This window comes from Pipistrellus hanaki (assembly GCF_964339955.1).
Source record: "Pipistrellus hanaki genome assembly, chromosome: 2".
NCBI lineage: Eukaryota > Metazoa > Chordata > Mammalia > Chiroptera > Vespertilionidae > Pipistrellus > Pipistrellus hanaki.
The window spans coordinates 161,091,430-161,112,936 of record NC_140504.1 but is presented as its reverse complement, the minus strand read 5'-3'; the positions used below and the strand labels follow the sequence as shown (position 1 = coordinate 161,112,936).

Genomic DNA, 21,507 nt, shown 5'->3' with positions numbered 1-21,507 from the left:
CTAGTGTTTCTTCCTGTCCAATATCCTTTTGCCCTGGGTTGGGCCCTGTGTCATTAAGGGCCCTCCCAGAAAAGTATAAGGTGTTCTAAATATGTAAAAAAAAGAGGGGATTTAAAATCTAAAATGGTGACCCAGATGATAGAGAAGCTAAGAAGGGCTATGTTTCCTTCCTGATATAAGCAAGCCAGAGATAGGTCAGCAGAGGGAAGCTGGACTGAGGAACAGAGGAAGGAGATGTATTACCAAGCTCAAGGGTGGTAGACACCAGGAGATGTGGGAGTTATGGTGGCCCTGTCAGTGGAGCTGAAGACTTGGGGGAAAGCAGTCACCAGACACTGGGACAGCAGGGGAGGAGACATGCTCTGGTTTTCCACTTCCCTCAGCCCTCAGGTCTCCTGGCTGACCTTGGCCGACTTGGCACCTGAGAACAGCAGTCTGCAGGGGCAGCCCCACAGCACTGAGCAGAGCGTGGGCCTTGGGGAAAGCTAGTAGGTGCAGGACTCTTACAGCCTCAGCCGCAGACCTAACACTACGATAACAGACACAGAAAGTTTGAAAGAGTCTTACTTCCCCCTGCTGCTGGGCCTCTGAACAATAGCAGAGGTTTACAGATGGCTGTGCTTGGGAAGGTAGAATTTGGAAAAAGTGCTGGAAAAACCTAGAAAGCTGTTGGAATGTAAGAAGCCTTTCAGGGACCCCTGGATCGTGCTTTCTGGAAAAGTCTGCTTGCTGAGCAGCCAGCACCTTCCATATCTGGGGATTTGTGACTGGAGGAGACACCCCCACCCGCCCTTCACCTACAGAACTCAGCGTGGGCCCACCCTCTTTTGGAAACCTCCTCAAACCCCTACAAATGAACTCAGCTGCCCCCGTGTCTCTTTCTATCACATACTGATCCCTGTATTGAAATAGTCCCCTCCCTCCAGACTGTGAGCACCCAGGACAGGACTCGCCTTCTTTTCTATACATCCCCAAGCATTCATACTTTCATTTCCTGCTCTGTGCTAGCAACTATGGGGGAAGTGGGGTTCTGGACTGCCAAATGTGGATACGGCAGTGTCAGCTTCAAAAGATTTAATAATAAAAGGAGAGGCAGGTGGAGACTAAGGAAGTCTAGTGGTTCCATCTTTCAGGGAAGCCTTCTGGTGAAGTAGCATTTGAGTTAGGAATAAATAGGAGTTATCTCCGCAGAGAGGCTGGGGACTAGTATTTCCGGCGAAGGGGAGAGCAAATGTAAAAAAAAAAAATCTTGAATTGGGGAAGAGCATTGAGAGTTGGGGATGGAGGACAAGGCTGATGATGTCAGTGGGAGCTGTTTCTTCATGCATCTAGGTCTGTGTGTCCTTCCCTAAGCACTTTTCACCTCTTATCTGTGTTGTAGTTAGGAATGTTGCATGTTTATGGTTCCCACATCACTCCTACTTATATTTTTGTGCATAGAAGGTACTTGTTGGATACTTGAACAAATGGCAGCTAATACTAGGCTCTAACAATCCCTTCCGATCTCTTGTCACATTTGCAACTTTGCTTGCCCAGCCATTGTCAAGGAGTACAATCTGAGTTTGATACTTGGCTTGCCTAGCAAGTATCAAGAAGCCTGAGTTCATATCACTTATGGGAAACTCTCTGCTATCTGGCATTCTTTTAACAGAAACTCACTGTCCATCACCGTGGCCTTTACCATGCAAGTCCTGCAGTATGTACCAGCAAGGATGGTGACCTAGAAAGATGTGGTCATCAAGCCTTCTTTGAGATTGAAATGTGTTATATTGAGTCAGATTCCATTCAGCATTGCTCCTTACTATCAGGGTCCTTAAACCTTCACATATGCATTTATTTCTCCATTAATGTGTGTGTCATTTATAGTATCAACCTGACATGATGAATATGAAATGAGACTGCACATATAAATATTCAGCACAGTGCCTGGTATTGATTGAGCACAAAAATCACTGATAGCTGCTGCCTGGTGTATTCTAATTTATTTACTCCTATTATTACATTGTTAGATGCCTACAGTGACCAGAGTAAAGTAAAAACAGAACTGGTCCCTAGTCTTCCCAAGGCTGGCCAATATGCTCTTTTGGTTTCTACTTGAGACGGGCCTACGCATGGAACACTTGCTTTCTCAATGTTGTTTGGCTATAAAAAAGAGTGTTTTGTGCTTGTTTTTAGCTATCTCTCCCCCTCGCCCCTCCTTTTTTTTAAGAGGATTTTGTTTTGTTTTTGCTTTCTCACAGGAGTGATTGGAACAGATGTGAGAGGGCACGGCCTCACTTGTGAGGGACAGCCAGTGACGTCGCGGTTGGCTGTCATCTGTGGAACATCTTCTTGTCACATGGGGGTGAGTCTGCCAGACCAGGGTTGGGGGGAAGGCCCACGCAGGGGAGGGCAGCCGGGAGGAGAGCTAAGCCGCCAGCCCTTCTGCCCCCTTGGCTCCTTCTCTTCCTGTAACCCGTGCTAGTCTAGCCTGGAGCCTGGCTCTCCCTCCAACAGCCTTGCTTAATTTGCCAGATCTTTTTCCAGGGGCCAAATTCTTAAAAAGTGTGAAAAGGGTTGAGTGTGCCTTTAACATCACCCCGGCCAGAGAGCCGAGGTGGTGTGAGGAATGAAACTGGATCTAAAGATGGCAAGTCCTCACTCCCAGACTGATCTCTCCCTAACAGGGAGCCAAGCCTTCTCTGCGAGGGTGTCTGTTTTCCTTGGCCGTGGAGCTCCCTCCTAATCGATATAAATCCATCTCCCTGGGAGCGGCCTGCTGATCTATAGAATTAGGCTGCATATCATGACTTCAAAAGAACACTGATAAGCAATTTTCACTGTGTTAATTTTTCTCCATGAATTAGTGGAAAGGCTTTCTCCAAGATTGCAGTTAAAATTTAGTGCCTACCCTAAAATTTATATCTTTTTTAAATGCATGAGTCTGAAAGCATTCCATTTCGATAAGTACCCATTTCTACCATATTTTTATTTAAAAGTCATTTCTCTGTTAAATTTAGATGGACGACTCCTTGGATTTTTCCCAGACAAGTAAAATAGCAGGGAGATTGGGGGTACGGAGGGGGAGGAGGAAGGCAAAACTGGGGAGATGAGCAAGGATTAGGGTGGGTGCAGTCCAAGGTAGAAGCTCTGAATTATGAAGGGAATCACAGGCCATGAGAAACTGTTTAATCACTGTAGAGACCAAAGAGCCATTTTCATGGAGAAATATTTTGGTTTAGTAAATATTGATACATTTGCACAGCCGTGATCCTCTGCTCTTGTGTCTGGGGCTGTGCTAAACCTTGGGGACAAAAGGATGACACAGGGTCTCTCATTGATGAGATGGAATTGAACCAGGTATTATGAGGCAAGGCCCATAAATACACATTCAGGTTAACTTGTGATATGGAGCATCTGCTATGTTTCAGGCATTGTGCAAGGTGTTCTCACACACGGCTTCCCCTGTCACAGAGATGGTGGAGCCAACCTCCTTTGTTTCGAATCCCAGTCCTTCCACCTTCTAAGCATGGGCCCTTGACCCCTCTGGGCCTCAGATTCCTCACCTGCAAAGCGGGTAGACTTATAGTACGGATGCCATGGTACTGTGAGAGTGGAATGTGATTGTGTAATGTGCTTCACCCAAGTAAGCACCTCACTAGCTCTCCATCACTTGTAAGCACAAGAGTGTTTGGGCAGAAAGGAGGCAGCGATGGACTCTGCCCGGGCAGGGTCCGGACTTAGGTACCTCTTTCCGAGGGGACATTTGTGTTGTGCTGCACTTTAGGGACATAGATTTCCTTGAACTCCACCCACCAAAAAAAAAAGGAAAAAGTTTATTTGTTTTTCTGGGCAAAGTCTTAAATGGATCTTCTTTGAGTTTAAAAAACAAACAAACAACAACAAAAAACATAAGCACAAAAACTGGCCTTCCTTCAGCAGTCCCATTGTAAGGCCAGGCTGTCAGTGAAGGGAGAGACCCATGGAGGCTGAGGCTGCCTCAGGCAGGAGGTACCACCAGGGCTGCAGCCCTTCTCTTCCTTGACGTGGCTCTACACTTGCCAGCTCGTCTTCACTGAACACTGATTGAAACCTGTTTAAATCACCTGCCGCTTTCATCTAATCTGACATCTGAATTCAGGCACCTTGACTACTCAGCCAGATTTCTGGGCTGAATCCAACCCAAGCGAATGTGAGCGACTCAAAGATATCTTTCCTTCGGGATGATATTTTTCCTCAATTGTCCATTTTACAAGTTGGGCAACTTGGGCATGGAGAAGCCCAGTAATTTCCTCAAGGTCACAAAGCTATTAGGTAGGAGCTATGAACTCATCTCCTCCTTGATACCTGTCTGTGCTATGCAAGAATCTAAAGTGCCACAGAGTAATGGAGACCATCATGGGCTTTGGGATCATCAGAGTGGGTTTGAACATCTGCTCATGCACTTCTTGGGCCCTGTGAGCCTAGGTGAGTTGCTTCACTTCCCTGAGCCTCAGATTCTTCATCCACCACATTGGGGGTGATGATGGCGGCCTCACAGGGTTGCTGGATGACATGAATTATGTACATCACAGACACTCAGAAACGATGGGATTCTTATTACACTTTCCCAGTGATATAAAAGGCTCCCACGAAGCAACTGTTTGGGCTTTGCTGAGTTTGATGGGCAGCTGCAGTTGGTTGCAATGAATGAGGGCCATAAAATGCCAGTTTATTATGGTTGCATTGTGCTGGAAATAAAGCCCCCGCCCCACCCCCACCCTGCTTTGTACTTGGGAGTGGGAAGGGACCTTCTGGGCCAAGGGGATTAATCATCAGCTTTCATGTTATGTGGTGAGGGCGAGACTGTGGTCATGCTGGCATCAGAAAGTACCTTTGATCTCGCTCAGGTGCTGGGCGCCTAGCAAGCCAGCAACAATAACACCTTTGTGAGGTCTAGGAGAGGTGCTGGTCTGAGGAAACACTCCCAGGGAAACTCAAGGACCCTCTTTGTTGTGGTTCTGGCAAATAAAACCACAACTGTCAGGAAAAATTCACCATACAGAACACAGGGACCAGAGGGGACTGTGGGCTTTAGAATAAATGGGTTGTCAACCTGGTCTGAAGAATTCTTTCTTCCTTTCTGCTCCTGACATTCGTCATTTGTAGGAACATGAATTCAAAACTCATGGAGCATTTTGTGCTCCACAGACTGCTTCTTCCTAGATCACCCAGAATGAATGAATGAATGAATGAATGAATGAATGAATATCCAAGTAAACGAATATTGGTAAATAATAGGAAGCTCCCTACCTCCAAGTCCCTGCTAATTTCAGGAATCTGGGGAAAACCTGAGGTTGAACATAATACTTATTAATCAGGCCTTTGATGTTTTAGAAGATGTAAGTGTGGCTTGCACATTTATCTTTCTTGTAGATGATTTAATTAACAAGAGGAAAAAGAAATCCTCCTCTTTGTTTTTTTGAACTCCATGAAAGCAGAAAGGCTTGTTCAGAGTTAATTACTAGCATGTTACCAAAACCCAAGATAATGCACAGCCGGGGTAAGCCAGAGGTTGAAAGGTCACGGGGTCAGAGGGAGCTGATCCTTGCCATTGTGCCAGCATCTCTTGCCTTGAGCTGTCAAATCAGGTTGTAGCTTGGCAGCTTATCTTCCAGCAAGCATGTCAGTAGGGAGTGATCCTGGGGAGGGAGAGGGGAAGTTTTGAAGAGGTAAGGTTTGAACAGAACAATAGTTGGTGAGAGCCAGGAGTTACATCTGCATCTTAAATTGTTCAGAACTGAGGTTTCCATAGTCTTCAATGAATGTGGGGAGAGTGTTCCCTATCACTGAATGGGCATGTAGTCTCAAAGATATGGGCACGTAGATGGCCCCACCACTTCCTGTGTGAGTTGAGGTAAGAGATGCCATTTTTTGGTGCCTGTGTTTCTTCCTGTTATAGGAAATAGACCTTACCCATAGAGTTGTTTTGAGGATTAAATGAAGCAAACTTTGTAAATAGCTTGGCACTATACCTAGCAAAATATATCTAATATGGTGTTACTATTAGAAACTAGAGGCCCAGTGCACAAATTCATGCATGGGTGGGGTCCCTAGGCCTGGCTGGCATTTAGGACTGATAGGGAACATCTCCCCCAGTCCCAATTGGGCCGATCAGGGCCTACTGGGGCCAGCTGGCCTCGGGGAGGGACCGCGGGAGGTTGGCTGAGGGAGCTCACTGACCACCAGGGGCCAGCTCCTGAATTGACATCTGCCCCCTAGTGGTCAGAGCATGTCATAGCTACCGGCTGATCTGGTCGTAATAGTCGCTTAGACTTATATACAGAGATGGGGTGTGTGTGTGTGTGTGTGTGCGTGTGTAAATATATATATTTATACACACTGTATATGTGGTATATATATATAGGCACATATATGTATATATATGCATGTATATGATGGTATATATATATATTGTATATGTGGTATATATATGTGCATATATATGCATACTGTATATGTGGTAACAGATTGCAATTAGGGACATCAGGATGAACTCATGTTTAACTATATTTAGAGAAAGATAGATGCATATGGAAACATTTATAGACATGTGCAAGCATACAGGTTAGTAAACTTATTTCCTAGCTCTGACAGCAGAGAGAACCTAGAAATGACACCCCAGCAGCTGGTTGTTACAGGGGCACTTGGGGCCAACAACTTGATTTCTAATACTATTCTCTAACAAAAACATCTAGGGCTCCTTGGAGAAATGGTTGGTTTTACGACGGGGGCAGGAAATAGACAAGATGAGCCTGGAGCATCGTATAGCCTCACAAAATAAGGAAGTGCTTTAAAAAATTAGTTATGGATAATCAGGAGCCCATGGACGGAGGTTTCAGAGGCCAGAACTAGAAGAATTTGAGCATCAAAGTAGAGTGGTATTGATTATAACCCAAAGTAAAACATACATGTAATGAGTCCATACTGATATGAATAAATGATTGAATAAACACATAAATGAACAGAAGAGACAAATGTCCCTAGGCAGGAAAATTTCAAGTATTTTTTGTGGTTTTTCCCCCTTGAGAAGGTGAAGCATAACTTTCCACTCCTTCAGTGTGAGCTGCTCATAGTGAGGTCTTCCATCAAAGACATTGTGGGAAGGAGTGGGGGTAACTTTAGTGAAGAATCTGACAAACACTGCCTGAGTCAGGTGACCAAGGTCAACATCAATAATGGTGACTAATGTTGGTAATATGTACCATTGATATGATGTGATGAGAATTGTACTTTTTGCTTATTATCTTCCCCCCTTCCCCCCCACAAAGAAACCTATAACCACGATCTAATCATAGGAAAAAACATCAGACAAATCTCATTTGAAGGACATTTTACAAAATACCTGACCAGCACTCTTCCAAACTGTCAAGGTCATCAAACCACAAGGAATGTTTGAGAATTTATAGCAGCCAAGAGGAGCCTAGAGAGATGTGACAACCAAATGGGATGTGGTGTCCTGGATGGGATCCTAGAACAGTAATGAACATTGAGTAAAGCTAAGGAAATCTGAATACAATGAGGCCTTCAATTAGTGATCATCTATCATTGTCTCCCTTTATTGGTGACATATGTACCTACTGTGTGATATTAATGATAGGAGAAACCGGCTGTGGGGTATATGGGAACTCTCTATACTGTCTTTACAATTCTTCTATAATCTAAAGCTATTCTAAAATCAAGTTTATTTTTTTAACCAATCATTTACTAAATTAATATCTCAATAAGAAAACATCTTTTTGCATTCGCCTGGCTAAGTGCTCAGCGTATTAAGGTAAGTGAGGCAAAAAAGTCCTCCCTGAGAAAGAGACAAGGAGATAAGTACAAAACAGTGGTGGTGACTACGGTACACGCAGGCCTGTAGTGTGGTAGTAATATGGAGAGTCTTCAGTAGACCAGGAGGTTTCCCAGAGAATATGCTGTTTGTAGGGACATAGTTCCTGCAGGCCCAGTTTCAGGCACGAGGCCCTGGCCCTCCTCAACTCCACTTTGTTTGTAAAAGACAGAAAAGAATAACCAGACAAAAACAACAATAATAGTATCTGCAATCACTTACACTGTGATTACTATATTGCAGGCACTATTCTAAATGCATCTATAAAAATTATTTAGTCCTCATTTAAAAAATGGTATATAGTAGGTGCTCATGAAGTATTAGTGTTCACTTTTTTCCTTTTAACCCAAATTCATGGTGTAGCTACTCTGACATAGTTCAACCTTCTACTCTTTTGGTCCCTAGCACAGACCACAGGAGCTGTGATTTTTGTGTTTGTGGCACTAACGTGTGTTTCAGATGATTGCCTTGTATCGTGGTTTCGTGTCTCCGGTGCCTTCTTTTGGCCTTCCTGTCTGGTTTCGAGCTAGGTACACAGTAGATGCTTAGTGACTTTAGGTTGGGTTGGTCCTCCCTATCCCCACCCCTATCCAGGGGGGTCATCATGCATTATCTGTCTGTACTGAGTGGGACCTGACTGGTTGGGGAAGCCCCTGGGCCTGAGGTGCTGTCAGTCTGTCCCCACCCCTACTGGACCAGGATATCTGGGGGTCCATTTCGCCTCTTGAGAAGTAAGATTTTCATTGGAAATTTTAACTTTCCTGGGTCCTGGGAGACACACATCTGCTCTCTCTTCTTTCCTCCACCATGGCAGTCCTCTCCAGAGCTTTACTCACCCCACTGCCCTGTGCCCTTGGGAGAAGAACATGAACACCCCACTCCAGCAGCTCCTCAGGATGCACCTTGGCTTAGTGGTCTCTGTTCTTTTGGGGAAAGAGAGGTCAGGAGCATTGGGGTCTTTGAGCTATAACCAGAGAACAGCCACCCCCAGGCCTCAGCACATTGTTGGACTTGTGACTTGTGTCCTTTGGGTGCTGACCATAGTGGGATCTGTAGCCTTTTCACACCATTGGAGGAAAAAGCTCCCCCTCAGCAAAGAATGTGGCCTGGGCCTGGAGCTTGCATTCACCCAGCCTGTGTTGGAGGAACAAAGGGTGCTCCACATCATGACTTAAAAGGGAAATGAAAATTCAAACCACAGTAAGAGCACCTACACTGATTAGAATGGCTGACGCTGAGGCAAGGATGTAGGGAACTGGGACTCTTCCACACAGCTGGTGGGAATGGGAAATGGCTCAACCGCTTTAGAAAATAGTTTAGCCATTTCCTACAAAGTGCCGCCTACTGTGAACCAGCCATTGCATTCCTGGAAAAGCTGGGTGGTACTGTCGGATCCCATGTTTCTGGAATCCCATCAGTACCACAGCAAAGTCAGGTGTTGAAACAAGGCCTCTCCGAAGGTCAGAAACAAAAGCCTCTGGTGAACGTCTGTCAACTGGCCTGAGGCCTGCTCTCCACAAAAGATGGCAGTGCTCCTGGGAGAACTGTAGCAGTGCCAAGAGGGGGGGATAAAACTGGCAGCAGTAACGATGATGGTGAATCTTCACTGTGGGCTTATTGTGGGCTAAGAAACTTGACTATATCATTTTATCTAACACTCATGATATGCACCGAGTGGCCAGATTATTATGATTTTTGAACGCATAATAATCTGACCACTATATGTGTGGGGTGTGTGTGTGTGTGTGTGTGTGTGTGTATACATCCATCCAAATGCAGTTATCAGAATTATATTCCCATTTTATAGGGACTGAAACTTAAGTACTTACCCCAGGTCATCGAGCAAGTAAGTGCTAGAATAGGTTTCCTACTCGGGCTGTTGGACTTCAGAGCTCACCAGCATATGCTCAGCTCTCAGCAGAACTGTGAGACAGAGGCTGGGGAGGGGCTGGCCATGTGCACCCTGTTTTGCGGGAAAGGGGGTAAAGTGATTACAAGGCAGATCTTTCCTAAAACTTGATGAGAACTGCAAAGTTAGGGCTGGATTGCAACTAGACCACAAGGCTCGTGTTCTCCCTCCTTCCCAGACTTCCAAATCACTGCCTTTTGAGAGGCCACCATCTAATGGTAACAATAAAAAAAAGATCTCACTTGTCACCGTCGTCCCCTGGGAGGAGAGTATTTATGGGCTCCTTATTTAATCTGCTTCGTTTCCCTGCTGCTCTGTGGTCAGGCACTGAATTAGGCAATTTGAAGACAGGCGGCTGACTTCCCAAATCATGGAAATGTTTTTGAGTTCCTTTGGAAGAGCACAGAATGAAAACCACACTGATTTTTCCCCTTTTCCTATTTACCACTCATCTGCTGTGTGGGTGACTCTGATACTGCGGCTGCTGAGGGCGATCTAGCAGCTCTGAAAATGTTGGTGCTTTTCCAGTGGTTCAGTGGGGATGAAAAGATGCTGAAGACAGCTGTTGTAGAGCCCTCTCTAACGATCAGGTACTGTGCCAAGGGCCTCAGCATACTCAGCTCATCTGTTCTACATACATTTAGTTCAGAAGTTTTAATATTTTTGCTTTGTTGCTTTTCTCTCTTTTTCCCCCCCTCACATTCTCTAACTCTCTTTGTGTGTTCCAAGGGCCTTTTTGTTCATACATTATTAAATTTTCCTATTTTTTTGTCCCCCAAAGCCATCAGAGAAGTTTGGGGTATCTTTCACTTAACCAGTGTTAAAAACAAAACAAAATACAGGAGACAGAACATCTAAAAGACCAAAGATTGCCTGGCTGGCTTAGCTCAGTGGTTAAGCATCAACCTATGAATCAGGAGGTCATGGTTCAATTCCTTGTCAGGGCATATGCCTGGGTTGCAGGCTTGATCATGGGGAATTTATGAGGCAGCCCATCAATGATTCTCTCTCATCCTTGATGTTTCTATCTCTCTATCCCTCTCCTTTCCTCTCTGAAATAAATAAAAATATATTTAAAAATAAATGGATGAAAGAACAAAGATCTCAGAAGAACCCATAGAAATTCTTTAAGCTATCCATGCTGAAGGATTGAAATGGGATGTTTCTTTCTAATGAATATTCAGTGACTCTCTACTGCCAGCAGGAAAGAAAAAGTTCAAATGGGAAAACTGACTTTTGGCCATGTTTTTATAAATTTGGGATATATTCAATTAAAAAAGATTGGAACTCTTAAATCTTAAGGAGCTGAAAGTTCCTGTAATGTTGTATTATATTTTTTAAAACTCTTTTACTGAAAGGCAATTCATGTACCATAAAATTCACTGCTGCCATGTATTTTTAAAACTTCCAGAGAACTCAGTAATGTTTGAGAAAGATTTAGTGCCCATCGTTTAGATTACACTGTGGAATGATACCAGCATGTGGTCTTTATTGCTTAGAGGGGTAACAGACATTTATCACAAAACCTTAAGTTTCCATGTACATGTACTCAGTATAGTACCTGACACATGCTAGTAAATATTGTACTTCCTGAAGGACAGACAGAAATATATGGGTAATAGTCATTAAGATTTGTTGAAGAACAGATTGTACCATACCAACTTTATTTCATTTCTTGATGGATTGACAGCATATGTAAGCCAGCTAGTCTTCAATGAGGCTTTAGGTTCTTTCCTTGACTAACTGATCTTTTCCCCTTGACATTGGTCACAAAAGCGCTTCACCTGAAAACTGAGGTTTACCACTGAATTATACTTTGGAGCTGGCCAAATGCAAATACCATATAAAACTGGCCATGATCCAATGGCCAGATTTGTGTTTGAGCTTTTCAACCTTTTGCTTCATCCTTCCGTGGAGTCAGGCAAAGACAGCCATGCTCCTGTTGGGTGAGGGGACATTTACCTGAAGGTTTTGGAATGATTGGTCTGCTGCTTGGGACCTGCTTGACTTACCATAATGGGACCTCCCATATTTATGCACCCATTATCTGCTGACAATGTTGAAATTAATTGACTGTTCCTTGGATTAATATGCAACTCATAGCTGAGAGGTTGGCTATGATCTTAGAAAACAGTCTAGAGTCTCTAAATTTTGAGAAATGGCCCATGAAAAAGGAGATTGAGCCCACACAGAGAATGGCTAATCATATTATACATATAATATAACATATATATTTGTTCTTCAGTATTATGCAAGGCACTAATTTGCATTGACCTGACTACCCTAAGTAGACTGAAGATGGTCCTGAATATTAGGTCTGATTACTTCACTCTCCCAATTAAAACCTCTTGGCAAATCTCCCGAATTAGCTGGACATTGGAGATGGCATGTGATCAGAACCCTGGCTGCCTTTGGCCTCATCTGCTATCCCTCATCTTTCATCCCATGTTCTAGCAGGTCCATCAACTCATTCTTATCTGAATTCCATGAGACAAAATGTATTTGAGAATAGAAACTATCCAGATTTTAGAAAGTTAACAGAGTCTATATATTGTATATTACTTCTTGAGAAGCTCCCATAAGCAAACACATTAATATTTCTATACTAAAATTTATAAATATTCATAACAAGTAGGTTCCATAGATACTAAATAACTTGAATAGCTAGATAAGATTTTTATCATCAAATGAATCATGAAAGAACTTTTGGTATTTGAAATGTGTTGGGTTGAAGAAATATAAGCCTATAATTCCTCTTCTTGAATATTTGTTTTCTCTGCCAGGAATGGTCTCATTTCCCTTCTACATATGAGCATCATTATCACCAGAATCATCATTATTATAATTCACTCATATGGAGTACCTTCTATGTTACTTGATACTGCCAGTAAGCTCTGGGGTGGTTCTCATTGTAGTGCGATCCTTATTGTTCAGGTAAGGAAACTGAGGTGTGGAGAAGTCACAGAGCAAGAAAGGAGGAGCTAAGATTGAACTTAGAACAGGATGCTGGAACCTGTGTTCTTAATCACTCTGCTGCCATAAGTCTGTGTCTTCCTGAAAGTTCCAGTTCAAGTAGCATCTCTGTGAGTCTCTCCTCCTCCCTCTCCGTCCCACATTCAGTGAATTGGACCCTTCCATCTGTCTGTGCACAGTTCTTCTTTATTTACCCCCACAGCCTGAGCTCACTTTATGCTCTTTCTCTAGGGCAAATAGTAGGTACTCAAGTTTACCTAAGTTCACCCAAATAGATATGCTTATAGATAGCCAATAATTTAAATTCCCAGTGAAGTAGATAGTAAGCACCAAATCACAAGTTCAAGGTTGTAAAATCTGTATCTAAAAAAAAATTCAAAAAAGAAAACATTAGGTTGCTGCATGGTATGTAAAGAAGAGCGATTCATAGGGGACATTTCAGGGATGAGCAAGGAACATGTTATATTTAATGATGACTAGGGTTTATTAAATATTTACATTATGGCAGTTTCTGTGTAAGACAGTCTGTGTATAGTATTTCTAATCCTCACAACAAATATGTGTGATTAATTTAAGTAAGAGAAAGATATGGTAGCCATGTTTTAAATTAGAATAAAGGAGCCCTGTGGCTGGTATGGTACAGATGGTTGAGCGTCATCCATTCACTTAGAGGTCTTTGGTTCAATTCTTGGTCAGGGCACATGCTCTGGTTGTGGGATTGATCCCCAGTAGGGGGTGTACAGGAGATAGCCAATTGATGTTTTTCAACTCTCATCAATGTTTCTCTCTATCCCTCCCCCTTCCTCTTTCTCTAAAATCAATAAAAATATATTTTTAAAATAAGATAAAATGATGTTGAATAAAGGGTAATACTAAAATATTAAGATTAAACTAAAGCTAAATATCATTGGATGGTAGTAAAATGGCCCAAAAGAGTATATTTCTCACCTAAGAGATGATGGAACTGAGGTCAGAGAGATTATGGTGGTGGAGAAGCCATGTCTGGCTGGGCTTCTGTCTTTCATATCCATTCCTTAAAAATCTTAATGTGGCTCCTGAAGAGTATCTCATTATCCTACCCAATACTGGGTTCAGTTTTGAGCTCTGCTTTTGGAAAAAGCTGCTGGATCCTGGAAGGGATCACATAATATACAGCTACGATGTTTAAGAGCAGGTGGGTCCCTCAAGCAAAGCTTGGAATGGTTAGGAGACACAGGGCATTTTAGATTGCTGGAGAGAAACCACAATGGTTCTTCTTGTTTAAGAACGTTTTTGTAATTGGTAAAATGACTAACTCTTCTTGGTGCTTTAGAGGTTATAAAATGCCTTGTGGCATTTGATACTCAGAATAACCATGTGAGGCAAGCAGAGCAAGTCTTGTTTTCTTTTGCAAAATGTGGCTCTAAGAAACTGAGTGGTTTATCCGAAGTCCCACAGCTACTGAGTGATAGGACCACGACTCAGATACAGTTATGAGCAAACCTCGATGCATCTCTAGTCTGTCCATCTCCATTTACTCAAATCAGTGGCTCCTGCATCTGGGGAAAGTCTGGCTCATCATCGGAAGGGTCCTAATCCTGTCCCTAGTCCCTGTTGTGGTTGTCAATTCTCCATAGATGCAAGACAGTGGTTCTCACTTAATGTGCATAAAATGTACCTGGAAACTCCTTAAAGGTGTAATTCCTCAGGCCTTACTCCCCCAGGGTCTGAGTCAATAAGTCTTACTAGGAAGGAGCATATGGGAATCTGTCATTTTAACATGTGCCCAAGTAATTCTAATCAGGAACTTTCAGAACAATGGCTTTAAGCTCCTTCAGAGGAGCGAGGACATCTTTCCATCACTGTTTCCTCGGTGCCTTGCAGAGCTCCTTATATATGAAAGGAACTCTAGACTTTCCCTTGGTGAAGGTAAGAGTGAAATGAGTGAATGCAAAATTAGTGTAATATGAAGTCAGTCAAGCTGGACAGTTCGTCATGCCCTGCCATCCTTTCAAAGGAAGTCTGTCTTGGATAGACACACAGTTGGGACTTGCATAGAGTACCTGCTAGACCTGCCAACAATTAGAGATTTTGAATGCTTTTTTTCTTTTGCAAAGCAAGATGAAGGGATGTAGTGAGACATGCCATTTGCAGTCTTCTACAGACAAACCCAGAAACCAAAAGCATAGACACACCAGGACGCAACAGGAAACCACAAAGGCCTCAGATCTTTCCGTGTAAATAGGAAGTCAGAGTTTACACTTGAAACCACAGTGCAGTGTTGAGTCCAGCTCTCTGCTCAGCCCTTCCTTGAGCCTAGGCACAGATGAAAGATGATGCCACCTGGGTGAAATTGTTTTAGATATTTGTTCTGGGTAGGGCTTGGAGGAAGCTTCTTTTGTTTGTGCTGGTGCATGATTTGGGACACAAGTGCAGATCAGACTTGAAAGCATTAATTAGTCTCCCTGGTTTTTTTTCCTGCAGTGACACCTGAAACCCACATTTTCCTCTGAAAAGTAATATTAACCCACATCCATTCACAGAGCATTTGCTATTGACAGTCTTCTTTCACATGCACCACCTGTGGACCTTTGGGTTCAGGCACATAGCATTGGAACATTGGTGGACACTTAATATGTACTCCGTGTTTGTTGGATTGATATCTGTAATCTCATTTGATTGCAACTATTACATTGGGAATGAATAAGTAGGATACAAATGATTACCACCACTTTGAGAAAAGGAAAATACAGTATGGTGGCAAAGACCTGGTTTTGAAGTCAGATAGACCTGTGTTGACATCCGAAATACTTCAGCTTTCTTATCCAAAGTCCTTTCTGTGTTTCAACCAATTGTTTTTAAGCAACTACTATATGCCAGGCATTGGAGTGAGAATAGTGAGCCACAGTAGGCATAGACCTGACGTTCAGGCCAGAGGATGAGGAGAGTACTGGACAAGCACAGGATATAGATCATTACAGACCTTGATGAGTGCTTTAGGTTCATACCCTGCTGGGGGGGAGTGTAAAGTGGAGCAATCACCGTGGGGAACAGAAAAGCATTGTCTGATAAATTTGAATATGTCATGTACCATCAATTCCATTCATAGGTAAAAACCTGGAGACTTATTATACCTGTGTACCTATGTGTACCCAGAGACAAGTATAAGAATATTCATTGCATTACTTTACATAGTAGCCCCAAATTTGAATCAACCCAAATTTCAATCAATAATAGAATGAATAGCTGAATTGTATTATATTCCTACAGTGGCCTGCATACTTAAAATCAAGGAAATACAGCAAGGTAGAACAACATAAATGAATCAAACAATTTTAAGTGAAAGAAGTAGGATATGAAAGAAATAAACATTATTTAATTCATATAAAATTCAAAAAGAGGCATAAGAGAACAATACATTTACGAACCTATAATAGAGGCACTAGACTTAGAAAGGCAAACAAGGAAATATTTCTACAAATATCAAGACATTGGTTAATTATATGACTGAGGTTGCTGGTTGTTGAGGAAAAAAGAAGCCTTTCAGAGGGACTTTTGTGAGTGTTCTATAGTGAAGGATGCATCCATACTCATTATCTGTCTTTAAAATGCACATGGTGTTTGCTTTTAGAGAGAGAGGAAGGGAGAGGGATAAAAAGATAGAAACATCAATGATAGAGAAACATCATCAATGGGATGCATCCTGCATACCTCTCGCTGGGGCCCGAGGGCACACCCAGGCATGTGCCCTGACTGGGAATTGAACCATGACCTCTGAGTTCCTGGGTCAACACTCTACTACTGAGCAACACCAGTCAGGCGACATGTATGTTTAATATACTCTTATGTATGTGTGATCTATAGGTTCTGTGAAGCAGAGGAACAATAAATATGGCAGCATAAAGGCAAATGAAACTACTTGAGTTTAGGTGATAACTTCTCTAAGCAGTGATGTTGCAGCTGACATAATTTGTTTAGGTAAATAAACAGAGTCTGATGGGAAGGAACAAGGATCAGCAAGTGGTTTAGAGCAAAGTGGTTCAAGAAGAAAGGACAGCAGAGTAATGGGAGGGAAGATGGCAGATGCGGAGAGGTGCAGGGGGGAGGAGTGATACAAGTTAAGGCTGGAGAAGCTAAAAGGGTAAGGAATACTAGGTTTATAAGCCTTATAAAGGATTGGGTCTTTTATCTTAAATGGAGTAGTTTTAAGCTTGGTGGGTCACATAATTGGATTTATAAAGGATTAAAATAAATGCAGTTTGGGGAACAGATTGGAGATAGACCAGAGTGGATGCTGGGAGACTAGACAGAAGGAGATCTGGGTGAGAGATGAAATCATGGTTGCTTATCTTGAATTATGGGTGAGCGGGAGGGGGTGGGGAAGAAGAGATGGAGAAATGTGGATATATTTGAAATACGTTTAGAAGATAAAACCAATGGCACATTTGGCCATGAAAATTCCACAGTTGCTGAGTGGATGCAATAAAGGCTTCCTAGAGGTCTGACCTCATCTTCCCTGATCAGCCCCTGCCCAAGGATCGGAGACCTCTGGGTGGAGAGCAACAGGTCTCAGGCATTCCTTACATGAGAAAAACTTTTTGGTTACTACTTTCAGATATGTTTTTATATAAAAACTAGAGGGTTGGTGCACAAAATTTGTGCTAGGATAGGTTCCCTAGGCCTGGCCAGTGATCAGGGCTGACCTGTGGGAAGACTGGCTGGGTGATCAAGGGCCCCCCCCACCCTCCCCACCCCCCACCCCCCCCCCCCCCCCGCTGGCACCTGCCTTAGCTGGCCTGGGGCCTATGGGATAGAGGTAGCCTTTGCATTGAGCGTCTGCCCCATAGTGGTCAGTGTGTGTCATAGTGGCTGGTCTTCCACCAGTCATTCCTTCATTTGGTCGATTTGCATATTAGGCTTTTATTATATAGGATTAAATGTTTTGCCTTTGGATCTTATCAGAGATCTCTCCAAGAAATAGCCATGTGAGCACATTATTATTTTTGCTGTAGTCCTGCCCAAAATGCCTCATCTGAGTTTAATCGTGAGGAAATGTCAGAAACCCAAATCAAAAGGTATTCTATAAAGTAACTGTACTCTTCAAAAATATTAAGGTCATAAAAGATAAAGACTGAAGAAAGGTTCTAGGTTGAAGGAGACTAAAGACACATGGCAACTAAAGGCACTGTGTGATTATGAATTGGATCCTAGATGTGAGAAACATTTTGAATAAGGCCTATAGATAAAATAGTATAATGGTATCATTGTTTATTTTTCTGACATAATTGTACTATGGTTACAGAAGATAATATCATTTTTTACAATACTCACTGAGTATTTAGGAGTAAATAGGCATTATATATGCAACTTACACTCAAATAGTTCAGGGGGGGAAATTTATAGACACAAACAGACATATATAGGTTTATGTGTTGCATATATGTGTATATATACTTATATATGTATAATGCTTATGCAAAACATTGGGAGAATCTTGATGAAGTATATACAGATTTTTATACTATTTTTGTAATTTTTCTGTGAGTCTGAAGTTATTTTTGAATAGAAAATTTTAAAATAATGAACAAGGAATAGCCATGTGAAGATTATGCTTATATTTGCTATTATCATGCTTATGAATTGATATGTAATTCATTGAATCTCACATAAAGTTCCAGAGGAGAAATTGTTTTAGAATTTATCTAGTTAGAAAAGTGAACCTCATTTAATTTCTTCTTTCCAGGAATAAAATCTCTATAACCAAAATATATGCATTTTTTACTCTAGAAGCCAGGAAGCTCAGAGTTGAAATTTCACACTGAAGTTGAATACTGAGCCTCTATTTGTCATATTTCTATTCTTCTTTTCATTAGCCTTACATAACAGAGTCTATTCTACTTATGTATTACCATAATAGTTGTGTATGGTGTGAGTGAGTGTGTGTGTGTGTGTGTGTGTGTGTGTGTGTTGGGAAGGGGTGTATTAATATCTTAAACCCTTTGTATTAGCTTCCTATGGCTGCTGTAACATATTACTACAAACTTGATGGCTTAAGACAGTACACATATATTTTGTCAAGGTTCTGAGACAAGAAGTCCAAAACCAGTTTCACTAAGCCAAGATCAAATGTCAACAGGGCCTTACTCCCTCTGAAGGTTCTAGTGGAGAGTCTGTTCCTTGCCTCTTCCAACTTCTGATGGCTGCCAGCCTGCCTTGGCTTTTGGCCTCATAACTTTCATCTTTGCCTCCACAGTCATATTGCCTTCTCTTTATCTGTGGCCAGTCTCCTTCTGCATCTTTCTTATCTGGACACTTATGATTGAATTTAGAGCCCACCTGGATGATCCAGAATTATCTCCCCATCTCAAGACCCTTCATTCAATCACTCAGCAAAATCCTCCCTCCCTCACCCCCCATATAAGGTGATATTCACAGGTTGTAGGAATTTGTAAATGGGTACTTTTTGGGGGGAAGGTGAGGGGTGAGGGGAGTCACTGTTTAGCCGACCATGCCTTTTGTGAAAAGAATTGACAGTAAATAAAAATAAAATTTATTAGTTTATTTTTTTACTCTATTTTATGTATATCAAAGGAGCACAGATTAAAGCACAGATCAAATTCCTGTACAATTGACTTTTAATTGTTTTTATGACTTGCATCTAGTTTCTATTATATTTCCTATTTGGTTATTTCTGGAGTCAGGAAATACTTTTAATTTTTTAAAAATTGATCTTATTTCCCCTAAGCTTGGTAAACACTCTTATTAAAATTTAAAATGTATATGTGTTATACACTCCCTGCATATATTGTATCTTTTACAGTGATGTTTAAACTATAGAGCTAAAGGATCTAATGTGGTTTGGGTGGTCAGGGAAGGCTTCTGTAAGGTAGTGATATTGAACTCTGATATTCTGGTGAGAAAAAAAGGTGGTCCAAGCATAGGAGATGGTATGAGCATAATCTATAAGATTATATCACCTACAAATTTTGTCTTTGTCTCCTTCTTTATACCTTTGTTGTTGGTAATTTTTGTCTAATTATGTTTGTTAGGATCTTCAGTATTATGTTAAGCAGTTAGGATAATAAAATAATAAAAAAAAAATCTCATCTAGTTCCTGATGTTAGAGAGAATTGTCCAAAATTTCTCTAGTGAGCAGGTTATTTGCTGGGGATTATATATCCTATATAATAAAAGCCTAATATGCAAATCGACTGAACTGTGGAACGACTGGTCACTATGATTTGCACTAACCACCAGGAGGCAGACGCTCAAGGCAGGAGTTGCCCACAGGCCCCAGTCACCCCACTGGTTGCCCCACAGATTGACCCTGATCAATGGCCAGACCTAGGGAACCTACCTTGATGGATTTTGTGTACTGGGCCTCTAATACATATATATATTTTTCTTTCACATATTGAGAAAATTATCTTCTATAGCATACAGGTAGATGCTCAGTAGCCTGTGTTTGAATGAGCATTAAGGATTATTTTATTTGACAGTCCCATTCCACAACCACTGAGCTCTGTCAATGGAACCTCATGAGGGCAGTGACCATTGTGGACTCAGACATTCAATACTGAATGAGTAAATGAATGAACGGATGAATGAATGAATGGAAGGTCACTAATAAGTATTTGTTGAACTAATGAAAGTTAGCAAGTTACTTTTTAAACTGAACCAAAAATCTAGCTGCTTCTCACACCCCTAATAAAATGAATAGAGGTCATGGCAGTGTTATTCTGACATCCTCTGAGCACCTCATGCCATCCTCTGGTCATTTGACATATGAGTCAATCATAGAACATTCTACCACTGGTTATTAGACATTGCTCCTAAAGATTCGCATTTATTTGAACCAAAGCCAGGTATATATACTCTCCTTAATGGAATAATTGCTTATTTCATTTTCTCCTTAAAGTTGGCCATTCATCTCATGCCACTGTCTTTCCATTTATATATGCTGTCCATGAAGTATTGAAAGTGATTATCCTGAATTCAGATAAGAATAATCATAAAGGATTGTCTTAGTGTGTGACTATAGGGTTCAGAATTCCAGGATTGCATTAGAGAGATGTTGGGTATAGTGGAAGGCTTAAAGTTTACATAAGAAAGTCAGAGCTGAAAGAGTGAGTAAGGAGATATATATAGTGGCCAGATTATTATGATCTCCGAACGCATAATAATCTGTCCACTTATTCAGTCAGTGTGTGTGTGTGTGTGTGTGTGTGTGTGCATGGGTGGGGTCCAACCAGCCTGGCCAGGGGGAAGGGACATGGGTGGTTAGCCAGCCTGCCTGCTGCCCAATCACCCATGTCGAACTCCTGGTTGAGGGTACAATTTGCATATTAGCCTTTTATTATATAGGATATATACTGAGTGGCCAGATTATTATGCATTCGGAGATCATAATAATCTTGCCACTCAGTGTGCGTGCGTGTGTGTGTGTGTGTGTGTGTGTGTGTATCCTATCTAATAAAAGGGTAATATACAAATTGACTGTCATCTGTCACAAAGATGGTGGTGCCCAGTCCTCTCAGCCCAATTGGAGTCCCCCAGTCCTAGGGGCAGGGGGGCAGCCACTGAGAGCAGGCAGTTTGAGCAGCCTGGAGGAATGCTTGCTTAATCGCTGCAGCAATGAGGCAAGCGTTCCACCCCAGCCATGGAAGGCCTCTGGGCAGCAGGCATGGAGTGGCCAGGGGAATGGGGGACACTTGTGTTGTTGCCCTGGTAATGAGGCAAGTGTTCTACACCCAGCCATGGATGGGCCTCTGGGCCGTGGAGCAGCCAAGCCCTG

The 21,507-nt window shown here is 42.2% G+C and overlaps 1 protein-coding gene across 12 annotated transcripts in view; it reads left to right on the top strand.

Moving 5' to 3' along the window:
- FGGY (FGGY carbohydrate kinase domain containing) overlaps positions 1-21,507 on the top strand; it is a 395,380-nt gene that overhangs the window by 221,677 nt on the left and 152,196 nt on the right. For all 12 annotated transcript variants that reach the window (XM_084872970.1, XM_084872965.1, XM_084872968.1 and 9 more), the window contains one exon: positions 2,241-2,344. In XM_084872970.1, the coding sequence (XP_084729096.1) occupies positions 2,241-2,344 (104 nt within the window). The remainder of the gene's footprint in view (positions 1-2,240; positions 2,345-21,507) is intronic.